This window comes from Plasmodium gallinaceum, assembly GCF_900005855.1.
Source record: "Plasmodium gallinaceum strain 8A genome assembly, contig: PGAL8A_v1_119, whole genome shotgun sequence".
NCBI lineage: Eukaryota > Apicomplexa > Aconoidasida > Haemosporida > Plasmodiidae > Plasmodium > Plasmodium gallinaceum.
The window spans coordinates 1,017,592-1,034,693 of NW_021628276.1; the positions used below are offsets into that span (position 1 = coordinate 1,017,592).

Consider the following 17,102-nt stretch of genomic DNA (forward strand, 5'->3'; position numbering starts at 1 on the left):
TTATATTTATGCTACAACATCAAAGTATTTATGTACGATTCATAAATTTTATATTTCTTTTAATAGTATGTTCATAATTTTTTATTTTTAAAACATGTAGCTGTTTGTTGATTTATTCTAACGATTAATTTAAACGCAACAGAAAAAAATTAGTAACTTTTGTTTAGAGAAATAATAATATGAACATTAAAAAATAAATTTTCTTTTTCGCATATTCAAAATTTTCTTTTTACACATCTTTTTAACTTCTTAAGTTATGTATGCGTATATATTTCCTGTGAAGTTGCATAAAATTCTTACTTTTAAAAAACTTTAAAAAAAAAAAAAAATAAATATAAGTTATTGCTTTATTAATTGCAACAAAATGAACATTAATAATGAAATTTTGAAATGATACGAAAAAAAAAAAAAAAACTTACAACTTAAATTTACAAAAATTAAGTTCTCTATAATTAAAAGAAAATACAAAAATTATTTATATTATTTGAATTATTCAATTTACTCTCATTTTTTAAAAGTAAATATTTTCTTTAAAATAGCTTTTTTATTTTATTTGTTTTGTTCTATAAACAAAGGAAATTTTTAAAGTGGAAAAATTAAATACGTTTTTTAATCTCTTTTTATTGAATTTACATATAATATAAAAATAATTGTTACTTTTTTTGTAATCATTTAACCTAAAAAGTTGGATTAAATACTTAATGATATTCATATTGTGTTATGCAGTATTGTTCTAACAACTTATCTTTTTATTTATTTTTTTTTAGTATCCTAAAGTGATATATGAATCAAATTTTATTTTTTTAAATGAAATTTTAATTTAACATTAAGTTTATTTTTTTTATAGACTCCTATGGATATATTTATTTTCTTATATATTTTTTTCTAATGCATTATTTTTATTTTATGCTTTTGTATTTCATAAATCTAGTGTACTTGTCAAGCATACTGCCCCTCTAGTACACATCATTATAAAATTATAAATATATGACAAAAAATATATTTTCTTACACTACATTTTTATTTTTTGTTTATTGCATTATTTTTTAATAATTATTAGTTAATATTTTTAAAAAATGAAAAAAGTGCAGAATAAATCAAAAACCTATATGAATTTATTTTTGTTAAATTCTATTTATTCACTGATTTTTTTGATATTTACGGAAATTTTTTTTTTTTTATTGGACGGGATAAATACATTTGAATTAATACAAGCTAAGGAAAGATTTTCCCAAATAATATGGTGCATTTTTTTTGTCGTGCAATTGGGTATCTTAAAAATAGCAGAAGTGCTTTCTAAAAGTGTTGTAGAAAAACAAATAGCATGTGTTCATTATTTATTTATTATATATAGTGTTTTGTTACCTTTATCATCTGCACTTTTATTTACCTCATCCTTATCATGGACAAAATTAATTTACTTTACACAAGTTTTAAGTTTATCAACTTCAATAAAAATAAGAAGGCTGTTAATTATTTGTTTAATTACATTAGTTACTGGATCTATACGTTTTCATTATAGCTTACCTACTTCAAATATAATTTTTTGTTTTAGTCTCCTTCTAGGAGTTCATATTTTAATATCTATAATAGTCCATGTAGCATTATATATTTTTGCCAAGCAAATTTCTTACATTAAAGAAAAACCATTAAGGGCTTTTGATAACATTGAACCTTATTTTCATGAATTAGAAAAAAAAGCTATTTTAATTAGAAATAATTTAATTTTTCATGAACAAAATAATATTAGTGTAGACATATTAGGTAAAATTAGTTTTATTTTCTTTATATAAAAATTTATCCCTCATTTTTTTATATATATATATATATTTAAATTTTTTATGTTATTATATATATATTTTTTTTACAAAAATTCTATTACCATCTATCTACAAATGTATAAATTTGTGTTTTCCTTATGGTAGAATTAACATTTTTTTTAAATTAATATATACATTTATATAAATAAATTTTTTTTTTGTTCAAAAAAACAATATAGTACAAATAACATTTTCAATAATTTCACAAAAAAAAAAATTGTTTTACATTTATATATGTATACATTAATTATATATATAATTTTTGTTTTTAGGAAATTACTTATTTGAAAATGAAGTAAGTAATGGAATTAAAAAAATTAAAATAATTAATAAAAGTAGAGGAAGTTTAGCTGATGACGACAATGATTTAATTAATGCTCAATATGAAATACCATTTGATATTAGTGATGTTAACTGTTCTAGTATAAACACATTTCATTTACATCTAGAAAGCGCTTTACAAAATGAAAGTGTTTCTTCAAACAAAAAATTTAGACAAAAAAAAAAAATAAGTGAGCACAACGAGAAAAATTTTTTAAATTCAAATAATAAAGATATGAAAAGTAGCTTCACTGGTTCAAACAAAGATATAAATGAAAGTAATAACAACAATGATAAAGATATAAATGGAAGGAAATATATTAAAAATATTCAAATTAAAGCGAAAAATACCAATTTGTTTGATAATCCAATAAAGGACAATTATGATAACAATGAAGGTAAAAATGGTTATATAAATAGAGAATCTTATAATAATTTTATATCTTCCCAAAAATATAAGGATGAACCTAAAAAATATAATACTATTAAATATTCTAATTTCAAGAAGTTTAACAACAAAATAGTAAATAAGGAATTAGAAGAGTTAAACAATAAAGATTATGGGGAAACATATAAAAAGGAAATTGTTCAAAAACATTTTTCTTTACTACGTAGTGGGCATGGAAGATTTAATAGGAGAAGGAATATTTTACTTTCTGAAGAATTAAAAAATAAAATTAATTATATTTATTTTGACAAAAATGATAAAATTAAAAGATCAAAAATAATACCAATATATGTGTTAGAGAGACATAATTTAAATAATCTTTCAACTTACTTAAGTGATAATATATCTATAAAAATTAATAATTATTATAAATTTTATATGCTTCTACATAATAATTCACTTTTTATTACTGACGATGATAATCATGAAATTGTGAATTTGAGTTCATTAAAAAGTTTAAAAAATAATAATATATATGAAGGTACTTCTAATAGTAGAAGTGAAAATTTCAAATATTGCTATAAAAGTAATAAATGCAAAAAGAGAAAATCCATTATACCAAAATATAGTAATAATAAAAACTACTTCAGTCATAATACTAACGCTTCAAGTGAAAAAATATTTGATGTTCTGAACTCCAAACTAATGGTGAGAGGTGAAAAAAGGAGAATATCTAACTATACTTTAAATTCATATTCATTAGATGAACATAATGAAAAGAGCTATGAAGATATGATACAAGAATCTCTAAATAATACAAGGGTATTTTATTTAATTAACTCCGTTAATTTAAAAAAAAGTGTAAGTATAAGTGAGACTTCAGATTCCAATTTAAAAAACCATAGTAATCAGTTTTATCACTTCCATTCACACAATAATGTGAATAACAATTTTCTAAAAAATAATCCTAAATTTCATGTAAATAAATCAGGGCATATAAAAAACAAACTAAGTTTACAAGAATCAAGTGATAATAATTTATCTAATAACGAAATGTTTTATGTAGATGATTTTTTAAATGACTCTGTTAATACAAATGATAGAGTAGAAAGTGAAAATGCAACTAGCAAATGCAATACATCTCCATCAACTGACAATATTAGTGAAAAAATAAAAAATAAAAAAGATAAAAAAATGAAAGAAATTATAATGAAAAAAAGTAAAATTTTTATAAACAAAACAGACAGAAATTATACAAAAAACGAAGATAAACAAATTATGTGCTACTGCTTCTTATGCAAAAACAAAAACAATCATTATTTAGATAAAAAAGAAAACATTAATAGTCTTTCAAGTATCGATCAAGGTGAATATAAAGGAAAAAAAAATAATATCCAATTTCCTAATGATAAAATATACAAAAAAAACAACAAAAAAAGGTCAGAAAAAGAATTTAATAAAAAAGAAAATGATGATACTTATGAAAAATTTCCAAAAGAATTAGTAGAAGGTAGTGATACGTGCTACTTCAATAAATGCAAAAGAAGATCAAATGAAAATTTTAAGAAAAAATGTAATTGTTACATTATACCTAAATTATCAATGAAAAATAAAACAGAGTCTAATGTGATTTTAAATAAAAATTTTAGAGAGTTCTATGATGTTATTTCGTCAAATTATAAAAGTAAGCCTTGTAATAAAGAAAAGCACAAATTTTGTTATAATTTGAAAAGGTTTTCTATATCTATAAATACTATAAGCAAAATTTTTGAAAAAATGAAATCACACTATAAAAAAATTGAGAAAAAAAATATCTATTGGAAAAAGTATAATGAAGTTTTATACACATCTCAATGGAAAAATATCATGCAAGATAATGAATTAGAATATATATTAAAATATAAAAATTTTATGAAATGGTATAATTATTGGGTAAAAAATATTTTATTTAATTATTATAAAAGCACATATATTTTAAAAATTTTATTATATATTTTAAATGCTCTCTTAATTTATTTACAAATGCGCATTACATATTTCCTGCTCAAAATGAATAACAGCGAAATATTTAAGTCGCCTAATCCTTTTTTCGCAGGTAAACCATTAAAAAGAAACTCCTCCTTAAATACCTCTATTGATGAAAATTTTTTCACTCTTTTTACTCATATAAGAATACCGATGCAACTTATTTTAAACATTTTATTTGTTCTTCCTTCAATGATAATAAAAAATTATAAAAATATTAAAATATTAAATATTTTTGCTATTTTGAATTGTTCGATTAATATATTTTTTGGAATGATAGATATTGCTTATTCTTTAAATAGTAGAATATATAACTTAGATGGATTATACACTGTATTAAATTACTACAATATGTTTGACACATTTTTAGTCGGAAAGTTAACAACAAGTATTTTTTTAATACCTTTTATTACGAATTTTAATGAACATAAAACATGTGCACTTATTTATTTCAGCTGCTTTTGCTATATAGGAACGTTTTATTATTTCTTCAATCCTTTAGAATTTTCTATTAAATTAATGTACATTACCAATTTTGTTCTTCTTATAGCTGTAACAATATCAACAAGCTATTATTCAAAGTAATCAAAAAAAAAAAAAAAAAAAAAAAATATATATATATATATATATATATAAAATAATATTTATTTATATAAACATGTAGAATTATATCTTCTATATTTGATGTTAAAAAGTTAATAAATAAAAGATTCTTTTATTTAATATTTTTAAAAAGTGTCTTAATAATACATAGATAAATTGCAAGTTTCAAAATGTCAAGTACATAATAATATATGCGTATATATATTATTTATAATTTATTTTTATTATTAATTTTTTTTTTTTTTTTTTTTTTTTTATCGTTATATATTTCAGGTTAATAATGAAATCTAGGAAATTATTATTTGTTAAATATGTATTACCTTATTTTATTTACTTGACATTTTTGAATACAGATCCAAATATACAATTGGAAATAAAAGAAAAAAAAATTGCATGACTATTGTTCTTTATTTTGTTATAAATTTATATTGATTTTACATCCTGAATATGTTTTGAACTAAGATCATTTTTATGTTATAATCTTATTATCTTAATTTTATTTTACTTATAATTACTATTATTTTCATATTTTGTTATGCTTTATTTTATTTTTTTTTTTTTAATTCATTTAAAAAAAAAGTTCTTGACATGCAATAAATATAATTATGATAATTTTTTAATCAGTTTTTATTTTTTTCTTTTAAAAGAAAAAATCCTAGTATTTTTTAATTTATGAAAAAAAACATTTTAATTTTAGATATTATTACATAGGTTTTTAAGAATGTTTTTAATTCTATTTATAAATATTTATTTATATATTTAAGTAAACATTAAGACAATTTTTAATAAAAATATTTATATTAATTAAAATTACATAATTCATTAAACATTTTGAAAATCCGTATAAATATATCCCACTCTTCATTGTCAATAAAAAAAAGTATCATTTTTAATAAAATATGATAAAAAATTTTGGTTTAAGTTGTTGTTCAATTTCTTCAATTCCTTTAGATTATGAAGGTAATAAATTAAAAATTATTGAAAGTATAAAAAAATGTAAAGAATTAAATTGTAATATAAGAATTGGTGGGGAACTAGAATTGTGTGGTGTTAATTGTAAAGATAGCTTTAAGGAAATTGAAGATATTAATGAAAACTGTTGGTTTTATTTGAGTGAATTATTAAATGTAAAATATAAAAATAAGTATTTAACAGAGGATATTTTATGCTTTATAAGTATGCCTGTGTATTTTAAAAAACAATTATACAACTGTGAAATAGCTGTATACAATAATGAAATTATTTTAATATCACCTAAAGAAAACATAAACCATTATGAAGGTAAAGCTTATTATGCATCATATTCGAAAAGTTTGCATGAAGAAGGAAAATTTAATGTTAAAGAAAGAAAAGATATAGAAGAAATAAAATTTAAAAATTCTGATATTAAAATTTTTTATAATAATCTTGAAAAATTTATTTTACCAGAATGTATTCAAAATATAACGAAACAAAAGGAGACATATTTTGGGAATGCAGTAATGCAGATAAATTCTCTAATAATTGCGCATATTTTTTTAGATGATTTAATTAAAATTCAAAATAATTCAATATTTGATGATGAAAACTTTATATTGAATAAGGGAAATAGTGAAACGTTAGAAAAGAGAAGATTATTATTACAAAGGAATAATATAAAATTAAATGTAAATAACGACATAAATCTTGATTGTGTTGATATATTATTAGTTAATGGGTATATATCTAATGAATTATACTTATTTAAAAGATATTTTATAGAATTAATGAATTTAACAGAGAAATATCCTAATATTACTTTATGTTTTAGTAACAACAGTGGATGTGATAATAACTTTTATAAGTATGATGGTTTTTCATTTATTAGTCGAAACAAAAAAGTGCTGACAAAAAATGCTCGATTTTCCTTTTCAGAAATACAAGTAGCATCTGTTAATGTATCTTTCGATAAAAAAAATAAAAATATAGAAATACTGCATGATTTAATAGGTAATAAGTATTCTATTTTAAAAATTAAAGAAGATGAGAAAGAAAATAATGAAGTAAATACTAATGAATGCATTTTTTCTTTCAATGAGGACTTAAATATATCAATAAAAACATCTTATGAAACTTTATTACGTAATCTTCCATCAAATTACAATTGGATATTATATGCCCAGAAAAATAACAATATTTTACAACTTTTTAGTAATTATCATAACTCAAATGAGTATTTTTATGAATTCAATTCAGGTAAATATTCTTTGCATAATATTTACGAAGAACTAAGTTTTAATAGTGCTATGTTTTTATGGCACATATTACATTTAACAAAAGCCAAAGGGTTTATGCTTGCCATATCAGGAGGAATTGATTCATCCTTTGTTGCTTGTATGGTTTATATTTTATCAATAATGATAGAAATTAATTTAAATGAAAAAAAATATTTGAGTAACAATGAACATTTAGATTTAGTTGACGAGCTTTTTTTAAAAAAAATTAAACATTTATTAATTGATAAACCATGTAGAAAAGATATATGTAATAAAATACTTAATACAATATCCTTACCTTCAAATAATAGTAGTGAAAACACAAAATTATATTCTGAATCATTAAGTAAGTCTCTTAATTCATATCACACTGTTTATAGTATAGATCATATTTATGAATTTTTTAAAAATGTTGGTGAAGATTTTTTAAAGGAAAATATGAAATATAAAAGTGAAGGTGGTAGTAATTATCAGGATTTATGTTTGCAAAATATTCAATCGAGATCTAGAATGTTATTAACATATTTCTTTAGTACATTAATATGTCATAAAAGATATTTCAAATATAATATGCATAATGAATTTTTAATAACATTAGCAACTGGAAATTTAGATGAATCTATTACTGGGTATTATACAAAATATGATTGTTCATCAGGTGATATTAATGTGATCGGTAACGTAAGTAAAATTTTAATAAAAGAAACTATGTGTCATATAGCTAATGATTCTTTTTATGATTTAAAAATTCTTAATCAAATTAATCAATATAATCCATCAGCTGAATTAAAACCATTAGATAATAATCAAATAGATGAAAATGAATTAAACTTAAAATATGTAGAAATTAAATTATTAACCATATTAAAAAATAATTTTTTTCTGGGGCCATTATCTATGTTTTTCTATTTATCCAATTATTTTTGGATAAATATGCCGAAATTAGTTATATTTGAGAAAATTCAAAATTTCTTTACAAGGATTTTAAAAAATACTCATAAACTTTTTATTTTACCTCCTTCTATAATAAATGAATCCTGCGGCCTTTATTTTTCAAATTTTGTTCATTATGCAAATATTGATTTTGAAATATTAAAAAAAAAATTAAAATTATAGAAAATAAAAAAATTAGGATAAATTCACAATATATATTCTTAAATATAGAAGATATACACTTTAAAACATATATTAACAATTTTAAAAAATTAAAATGAAAACAAAAAAAAAAAAATATTTATTCATAAGTTTTTTTTTTTTGATATTTTTTAGTGTTAAAATATTAAAAACTAAAAACAAAAACAAAAAAAAAGAAAAAGATAAAAATAAAAATTTAAATTTATTTATATAATTATTCTATTTTTTTTTTTTTTTTTTATAAAAAAATTCGTTCAAAAGCTTTAACTTGACTATTTATTATTTCTGATAGATTTTCTTCCTTTTTTTTCGTATTTTCTTCGTTTAAATATGTATCAAAAATAAATTTATCATCATCACTCAAGTTATGAGTATCATCAAAATTGAGAGACGTATTCAAAATTTTTTGGTTTATTAATCTATGTTCCTTGTTTGCACATGTATCCTCTTTTCCTTTTTCTTTTTTTTCACTACTTATTTCATTATCTTTATTTTTATTAAATATTATTCTTGTTCTTTTATTTATATTATTTTTTGTTATATCTGTAATATCTTTTGAATTTTTTGTCTGTGGAGTTTCTTTATTATTTCTCTTTAAATGTTCAATTTCCCTACAATTTTTTATGTTTTTTACTTCATTTACATTTTTCTTACAAAAAATATTCTTTTTTCCTTTCTTATGTAAATTTGAATTTGATATAATAGAAGCTGTTTCTTGATCATATTTCTTCTCTATTTTTTTATTAGGAGTTTCACAAATTTTTTTATCATTTCTTTGTATAGTCAAATGAGTATTTCTATCATCCATATTTAACTTAGAACAATTTGATTTCAATTCATTTTTAATTAAATTAATAGTTCCTCTATCTATTTTTTGTTTTATATTCTCATTTTTTTCCTTATCATTTCTACTACTTATTTTAGTATTTTTATTTAATAAAGTGTTTTTCAAAAAATTGTAACAATCATTTTTCTCACTTTGACTATTCGAAAAAATTAAATCTTCATTATTATTCTTTTTTAAATAATCTCTGTTATTATTATATGCATTACTGGTATTCTTTTCTATATGAGTAGTATTTGAATCCAATTTATTCATTAATTCTATCGAGTTGGAGATGTAACTGTTTTTCTCATATTCTATATTATTTTTTATGTTATTCTTTTCAGATAAATTATATGAATACTCCTTAGGTATATTGAAATTACTGTCAAAAGAATTTTTGAAAGAGGAAAAGGATGAAGTATGATTTAATTTTTGATTTTTACTATCTCTTCTTTTATTAGAAAAACATTTTATTTCTGAAAAATTCATCATATCAGAACAATTTTTATCCTCATGTAATGGGTTATGTTTATCATTAAAAATACAATTATAACTGTTAAAAATGTTATCCTTTTTATATAAATCATTATTTTCATTAAAAATTTCATTTTCTTCTTCCTTATAATATTCACTAGATTTATCTTTTATGTAATAATCATTATCATCATCTTCTTTAAATAGCAACTCCATTAAAGGATAGACTTTTTTTTTTTCTATTTTTTCATCCATATCTTTATAATAATCTTTTTTTTCAAATTTTTTTATTTCTTCATCGGTATTTTCGTAGTAATTTTTTTGTTTTGTTTTTTCTTTTTTAATATTATGGTAAATTTTTTTTTTTTCTATTTTTTCATCCTCACTATCACAACAATATAGTTTGTTATTTTCATTTTGTTTTACCATATCCATATAATCATCATTTTTTTTTATTTCATTTTTATCGTTTCTTAAAGTATTTACATTTTCATAATCTAGATTTTTTATTTCCTCAATAATTTTTTTAATATGATTAAATGTTTCGATTTTACTTTTTTTCAATTTTAACATATTATCATTTTTAATTAAATTATCATTCATTTTGTTAATTTGTTCAGAATAATCAGAATCAAAAATATATTCATAATCATAATTACTTGAACAAGAATTTTTTGTAGAAATATTTTCATCTAAAAACTTTAATTCTGTATTAGGATAATATTCTTTTTCTTTAAATACTTTTTTATCAATTTTATAATTTTCTATATCAATTTTTATATTATTTGGATTTATATCAATACATAAATTTTCATTATGATTTTTTAATTCTTTCATAAAATTGTCTATGGTAGTTTTATTACTAGAAGAATCTGTGGTTATATTTAAATTATTGTCCATTTCAAAATCATAAAAATTTTCTTTAATATCATCTAAATGATTTAATTTTTTTTTTTTTAAGGATGATGTATCATTAATGTCATAAATTTGTTTACTTTTCGGAAAATAAAAACTATCATCAACCTCTTTTTTATAATTTGATATATTTAACATACTATTTTCATAAAAATCACTATCACTAATATTATTTAAAAAACTTTGACTTCTTTCTTTTAACTTATTTAAAGAATATGATTTGTTATAACGATTAATTTTATTTTTTTCTAATTTGATATTATTATTATTAATATTATTTCCTTTTTTTTTATTAATTTTCTCATATATATGTTTTTTACTATTTTTCATATCATCTGAACTATTTTTTCCACCATTTGCATCATAATTATTATAATTATCTATGTCGCAATTTTCATTATTATATAAATCGAGACTTACGTTAACATTATTTAAATTATTAATATTAATTGTATTTTCTTCATCTATCTTTTGTGAGTTATTAAATTTTTTTCTAATGTTATATTTAAAATGATTTTTTTTATTATTTACATTAATATTCTTTTTTTTATTTACTAAATTCTCATCTATTTCTTGTGAATTTATATTTTCCATTAAGTTTTTATCAATTTTCTTCTCTTTTCCTTTTTCACTTAATTTACTAATATTATGTCTTTCTTTTTCACAATTATTTTTTTCTTTACCCTTAGATGTAACTAATGATTGTTTTTGTCTCATATTCTTTAACTTTTCCTGGTATTCTATTTTAACTTTGTCTATGTTCTTAGATTTTAAATTAATTTTTTTTTGTTCTAATTCTTCTTTTGATAATCTGTATTTATCTAAATCATTCTGATTACTGTTCCACTCATTTTTATGACTTACCTGTTCTACTTTTTTATTTCTTATATCCTTTTTTTTTGTGATATTCTTTTTTTTTAACAAAGGCATTAACGGCTTATTAAGATTCTTTTTTAAAATTTCATTGTTTCTTTGTATTACTTTTTTCTTAATTATTAATTTATTTTCGTCTTTTTTAATTATATGTGGTTTATTAACCAAGATATTATTATTATCATCTTCAATGAAATTAGTACTATTTTGTTTTGATTTTTTTAATTTTTTTATTGCTTGATCATAAAAATCATCAACTAACGAATTGTAGCTACTATTTTCATTATTATCATATGAATTTGTTAATAATTTATTTTCATTTGAATTACTTACTTTCTTAAAAAATAATGAATCGTTAATATCACTATTATTATTGCTATTGGAAAGTAAATTATTCTTTTTTAGTTTTCTTGCATTTTCTTTTTTATTTTCTTCATAATTTGTTATTATATCATTTGCAATATCGCTATAATCACTTTCACTGAAAATTTTCATTTTTTTTTTTTCTTTTTCATTTAGGAAAATAAATAAATATTCATGATGTTATTTATAAATTATATTATATAAATGTAAAAAGGTTTTAAAACTAACATGAAATAAACCTTTAATAATTAAAACACATTTTTTATTTATAAATTTTAAAAAAAGGAAAATATGAAAAAAATAACTATTTTGGGAATATTCTTTTACAATTTATATTATTATATTTTTTTTTTTTTTTTTTTTTTTTTTATGAATCAGAAATATTTGCCAAAAATTCGTTTTTCGTTTTATTTCATTTTTAATTTACAAATGTTACATTAAAAAATTTTTTAATATTTTTTTTATGTTAAAAATAGAAAAATTATATATATATATTCTTAAAACTAAAAAGATATTTTTAATATTAAAATAAGACAAAAAGAAAAAGTTTTAAATAAGATAAATATAAAAAACATAACGAAAAAAATATAATTAATAAATTATTTTTATATGACTGTAATTTTTTATTATTTGTTTTAATTACTTAAACAAAATAACTTAACAAAGGCATTAAAGAATCTATAATTTTTATTTTATTTTTATAAAAAAAAAAAAAAAAAAAAAAAAAAAAAAGGTGTATGTATATGTATGCGTTTTCTTAAGTTTACATATTAATTGTATTTAATATATTATATATGTAATCCTTCTTTCATTTTTTTTATTTTTATTTTCTTAAATTTACTTTTTTTTTTTTTTTTTTTTAATATTATCTTGTATTTTTGTATAAAGTGTTTATCCATGTGAAATTATTTTATTATATTATCTATCTTTTTTTTTTTTTCTTTTCTTTCATTAGATATTTCTTTATTTTCTCTAGATAATTCTTTGTTTTTATTTAATTTTCTTTTTTTTATAATTTTTTTTTTTTCTTCTAATATTGATTCATCATCTATTCCTATTTCAATAATATCACTTAATTTATATTTTTTGTTACAAGTCATGCATAAATTTTCCTAAAAATATAAAAATTGAAAAAAAGTGAAGAATTATATTAAAGTACTTATAAAAAAAATAAAATAACGTATCATGGTTTTTATTTAATTTATTTATTTTGTTACCTTTGTGTTATTTACATGATTAAATACTTTTTTTGAAAATGTGCAACCACATGAAAAAATACAAATACCTCCAGATGTAGAATTTATTATTTCATTTGAAATTAAACAAATTAATTTACTTTCTTCGTTTAATTTATTTTTACAACTAATTACATCTTTCAGAGAATCAATATGAGAAAATTTCTCATATATATCTTTTTTTCTTTTTTTTTTATTTTGTTTCCTAAACAAAATTAACTTTAAAATATTCTCTTTGTTATATAAATATCCAAGACGACAACAAAAAATTGGCTCCTTAAGTTTTTCCTGCAAAAAAATGTTAAATAAAAAAAGTTTACATAAGGATATAAAGATTTATATGCGTATGTATAAATGTGTATATAATCTTATTTTTTATCAAAAAATTCTTTTACTTGTGAAATAGCACAATGATTAAAATAATACTCCTTTAATTCTTTTTTATTATATTTATTATGATTTATAGTAACAAGTGTATTTTTTTCGTATCCTAAACTGCCAGTATTTTCTTTCAATTTTTTGTTTTTCATTTTAACTAAATCAACTCGTTGAGGTAGACTTCCACCATCTCCCCCCATTATGTACTTTTTTATTTTTATTACCCTTTATATTATTTTGTTTTTAATATTATTATTATTTTTTTTTAACATATATTTTATATTTTTTATCCATGTATATATTTTATTTGTCTTTAAATAATAATTTTAAAATTCAAAATAACAAATAAATTGGCAATTAAATAACAAAAAAAAAAAAAAAATAAAATAAAATAAAATAAAATAAATTAAAAAAAAGTACAAAATTATATTTATTTCTTTGAAGATTTATGTATTTTATATCTTAAATTTTATAAAATGCATATGTATAAATGAAAAATATTCTATTCCATTCCTCAATTTTTAAATGAACATTAAAAAAATTATTTTATTTTTCTTTTCATTTAATTTTTATAATTTGAAATTAATATTAATATAAATAATTTTCGTTTCTTAATAATTAAAAGAAAAAAAAAAAAATTTGCAGAAATTTTAAATCAATAAAATTATTTAAAGCATGAAAAAAACAGAAGTTAAATGTTTATTATAAAATATATCCATTTATATATATAAAACAAAAATATATATTTTAAATTATTTTTCATATTTTCAAAAACTCGTATATAACTTAAAACATGGGTGAAATATACAACAAAAGACACAAATATGTAAACAATGGTGAGGACATATAAAAAAAATTATATTTAAGCAGATTCTTAATAAAATTATATAAATAATACAAATCTTTTTACTTTTTAAAAATTTTATTTTGTTGAATTTTTTTATCCTTTTTAGGAGTTTTAATATACGAATGGGAGCAAAGCATAGATGAAATTAATATATATATAAATATGAGTTCTAAAATAGTGAATAAAAATGATTTAAACATAGAAATAAAAAGTAAGAGGATACGCATTGGTTTAAAAAAGATGAAAAGCTTTTTAGATGATGAATTATTTAGTATAATTGATGAAGATTGTTCTTATTGGTTTATTGAAGATAACAATTTACACATTTTGCTAACTAAAGCAAAAAAAGGAGAAGTGTGGAGTAGTGTTTTTAAAGGTCATAAAAATTTAAATGCTATTGATGAAGATAATACAAAAAAAAAAATTCTTTTAGAAAGATTTCAACAAGAGTATCCAAATTTTGATTTTTCTTCAGCATCCTTTAATGGTCAAGTACCAGATGCTAGAACTTTTATGGGAGGAATAAAATATTAATAAAAAATAAAAATAAAATTTATATAATATGTTTTTGTAAATACTTATAATGAAATATTTATTTTAAACAAAATGTGTTTTCAAAAAAAAAAAATATTAAAAAAAGTATTATAATAACCTACTATAAAAAAAAAAAAAAAAGAAAATAGTTTTAAAAAAAATTAAATATATATAAATATGAATACATATAAGTATTTACTACAATAAAAATGTACTTTTTTTTTTTTTTTTTGAAATTTTGTTAATATTTAATAATTTTTTTTATTTTTTTTAGAACCATTTCACTTAATTCTTTTTTTTGTTGTTTTTTTGTTTTTCTGCCTTTTTTTTTTTTTTTTTTTTACATTTTATCCTTTTAAATATATATATATAAATATATGTATATATATTTATATATACATACTTTTTAAAAAACTTTGAATTTATTTATGATCCTCTATCATATCTAGTAATAAACTTCTTCTTTCAAATAGAGCCTTTGCATTAGTATCTTCTAGGTTTTGTTTTATTAAAGAATTTTTTATATTATTGGCTTGTTGTAATTTTAAGGCTTTTCTACAGTTGTTAAAATTAATAAAGCTATGAAGACATTTATATTCTCTATCAGCTTTGTTCAATTGATAATTATTTTTTAAACAACGGAAGTAAATAGATCCTACTAATCTACAAGGATTATCTACTGTGGTACTTTTATTCCACATATTATTATATTGATCTGCTTTATATTCTTTTGCATCTATACTTAAATTGTCTTCTAATTCAGGTTTACCATTTACTATATCATACCATAGCATTTTATCCTTCAAATTAATATTATTATTTATTGATAACCCAACAAAATTATAATTATCAAAAAGTTTTTTTAAAGAATAATTTAATTCCATGTTTAATCTTCTTTTAATAAACCAATTTTTCAATTCACTTTCAAGTATATTAATTTCATTTTTTATCTTAAATAATGCATTATCTTCATTTTCGAATTTTTTTATATCAGTACTCATTTTTTATGCAATTATTATTATTTCAACAAAAATTTTTTTGTAATTATTTGTTTTACTAAACATATAACTCTTATACAAAACCAATTTTTATAAATATATTCATTTAAAAATAAGATAAAAATATTTATTTTAAATTTATTGAAATAATGAATTTTAAATTTCTGGAATATTTGTGTTTTATAGAAATTTTTATTTAATTCAAAAATTTTCTTATAAATTATTGAAAAATATTTTTTTAATTGATTAAAACTATGTATTTATTATGTATTATGTTTTTAATTTAATTCATTGTTTTTTTATTTTTATTTTTTTTTTTTTTTTTAGTTCAAAATCAATTTATTCTTAATTTATGGAAAAATATCTTTTCATAAGGAAATGTTTATATTTAATTTAAATTTTTATATATAGGATTTTAGTATTTTTTTGGAATTTAAATTTTTATTATCTTTTTTAATATAAAGCTAATTAAAAAATTTGATTTTTTGTAAAACTTTGAAATTTTTCAAAAAAATTATTTAAGTATTCTAAATAATTGAAAATATTAATAAAAAATTAAGCATTATGTATATATAAGATGAAAAAAAAATTCAAAAAACCATTTAAAAATTGTACAAGAATTTAGTTTCCAACTTTTCAATATTTCATATTTTAAAAAAAAAAATATAAAAAGAAAACTATAATTTTAAAATACATAATTAAAAAATATATTTTAATTCTCTTATAATTTTTTTTTCTTAGTAGATCTACTTTCTCCTTAATAAAACTACCTTCTATTATTAAAAGGTTTTTCTTTAATTAAACATATAAGATAAAAGTTGACTGATATATATATTTTAAAAAAAAAAAAAAATAAAAATAAATAAATAAATAAGAATTAAATACTTGATAACAATGATAATTAAAATCATTATTTATATTTTTGTTTTTATATTATTTTTTGAGAATATTTGGAAATATTTTAGAACAGTAGAGAATATAAAAGATATAAATATGAACAAAAATTTCTTATTTATAATAAAAAGAAAAAAAAGAAGACATTTACTTACATCTTAATTTTTTATATCATTTTTTAATTTTTTTTAAAATTTTTCATATATTTATTTATTTTTTTTTTTTTTTTTTTTTTTTTTT

At 18.3% G+C, this 17,102-nt stretch overlaps 6 protein-coding genes across 6 annotated transcripts; 3 read left to right on the forward strand and 3 right to left on the reverse strand.

Annotated features, from left to right (window-relative positions):
* Positions 1–1,076: 1,076 nt before the first annotated feature.
* PGAL8A_00439400 (conserved Plasmodium protein, unknown function) lies at positions 1,077–5,554 on the forward strand (the record flags this gene model as incomplete). The annotated part of the gene is made up of 3 exons (XM_028673133.1): positions 1,077–1,764; positions 2,093–5,135; positions 5,431–5,554. 3 exons carry the CDS (start codon positions 1,077–1,079, stop codon positions 5,552–5,554), a joined length of 3,855 nt encoding a protein of 1,284 aa, XP_028529616.1.
* Positions 5,555–6,056: 502 nt separating this feature from the next.
* NADSYN (glutamine-dependent NAD(+) synthetase, putative) lies at positions 6,057–8,507 on the forward strand (the record flags this gene model as incomplete). The annotated part of the gene is made up of 1 exon (XM_028673134.1): positions 6,057–8,507. One exon carries the CDS (start codon positions 6,057–6,059, stop codon positions 8,505–8,507), a length of 2,451 nt encoding a protein of 816 aa, XP_028529617.1.
* A 256-nt stretch (positions 8,508–8,763) lies between these two features.
* Positions 8,764–12,108, reverse strand: PGAL8A_00439600 (conserved Plasmodium protein, unknown function; the record flags this gene model as incomplete). Its single annotated transcript, XM_028673135.1, has 1 exon — positions 8,764–12,108. One exon carries the CDS (start codon positions 12,106–12,108, stop codon positions 8,764–8,766), a length of 3,345 nt encoding a protein of 1,114 aa, XP_028529618.1.
* A 773-nt stretch (positions 12,109–12,881) lies between these two features.
* PGAL8A_00439700 (replication termination factor, putative) lies at positions 12,882–13,789 on the reverse strand (the record flags this gene model as incomplete). The annotated part of the gene is made up of 3 exons (XM_028673136.1): positions 12,882–13,088; positions 13,194–13,487; positions 13,607–13,789. 3 exons carry the CDS (start codon positions 13,787–13,789, stop codon positions 12,882–12,884), a joined length of 684 nt encoding a protein of 227 aa, XP_028529619.1.
* A 593-nt stretch (positions 13,790–14,382) lies between these two features.
* PGAL8A_00439800 (CS domain protein, putative) lies at positions 14,383–14,970 on the forward strand (the record flags this gene model as incomplete). Its single annotated transcript, XM_028673137.1, has 2 exons — positions 14,383–14,425; positions 14,543–14,970. 2 exons carry the CDS (start codon positions 14,383–14,385, stop codon positions 14,968–14,970), a joined length of 471 nt encoding a protein of 156 aa, XP_028529620.1.
* A 422-nt stretch (positions 14,971–15,392) lies between these two features.
* PGAL8A_00439900 (conserved Plasmodium protein, unknown function) lies at positions 15,393–15,971 on the reverse strand (the record flags this gene model as incomplete). Its single annotated transcript, XM_028673138.1, has 1 exon — positions 15,393–15,971. The coding sequence occupies one exon, from the start codon at positions 15,969–15,971 to the stop codon at positions 15,393–15,395; it is 579 nt and encodes a 192-aa protein (XP_028529621.1).
* Between the last annotated feature and the right edge of the window lie 1,131 nt (positions 15,972–17,102).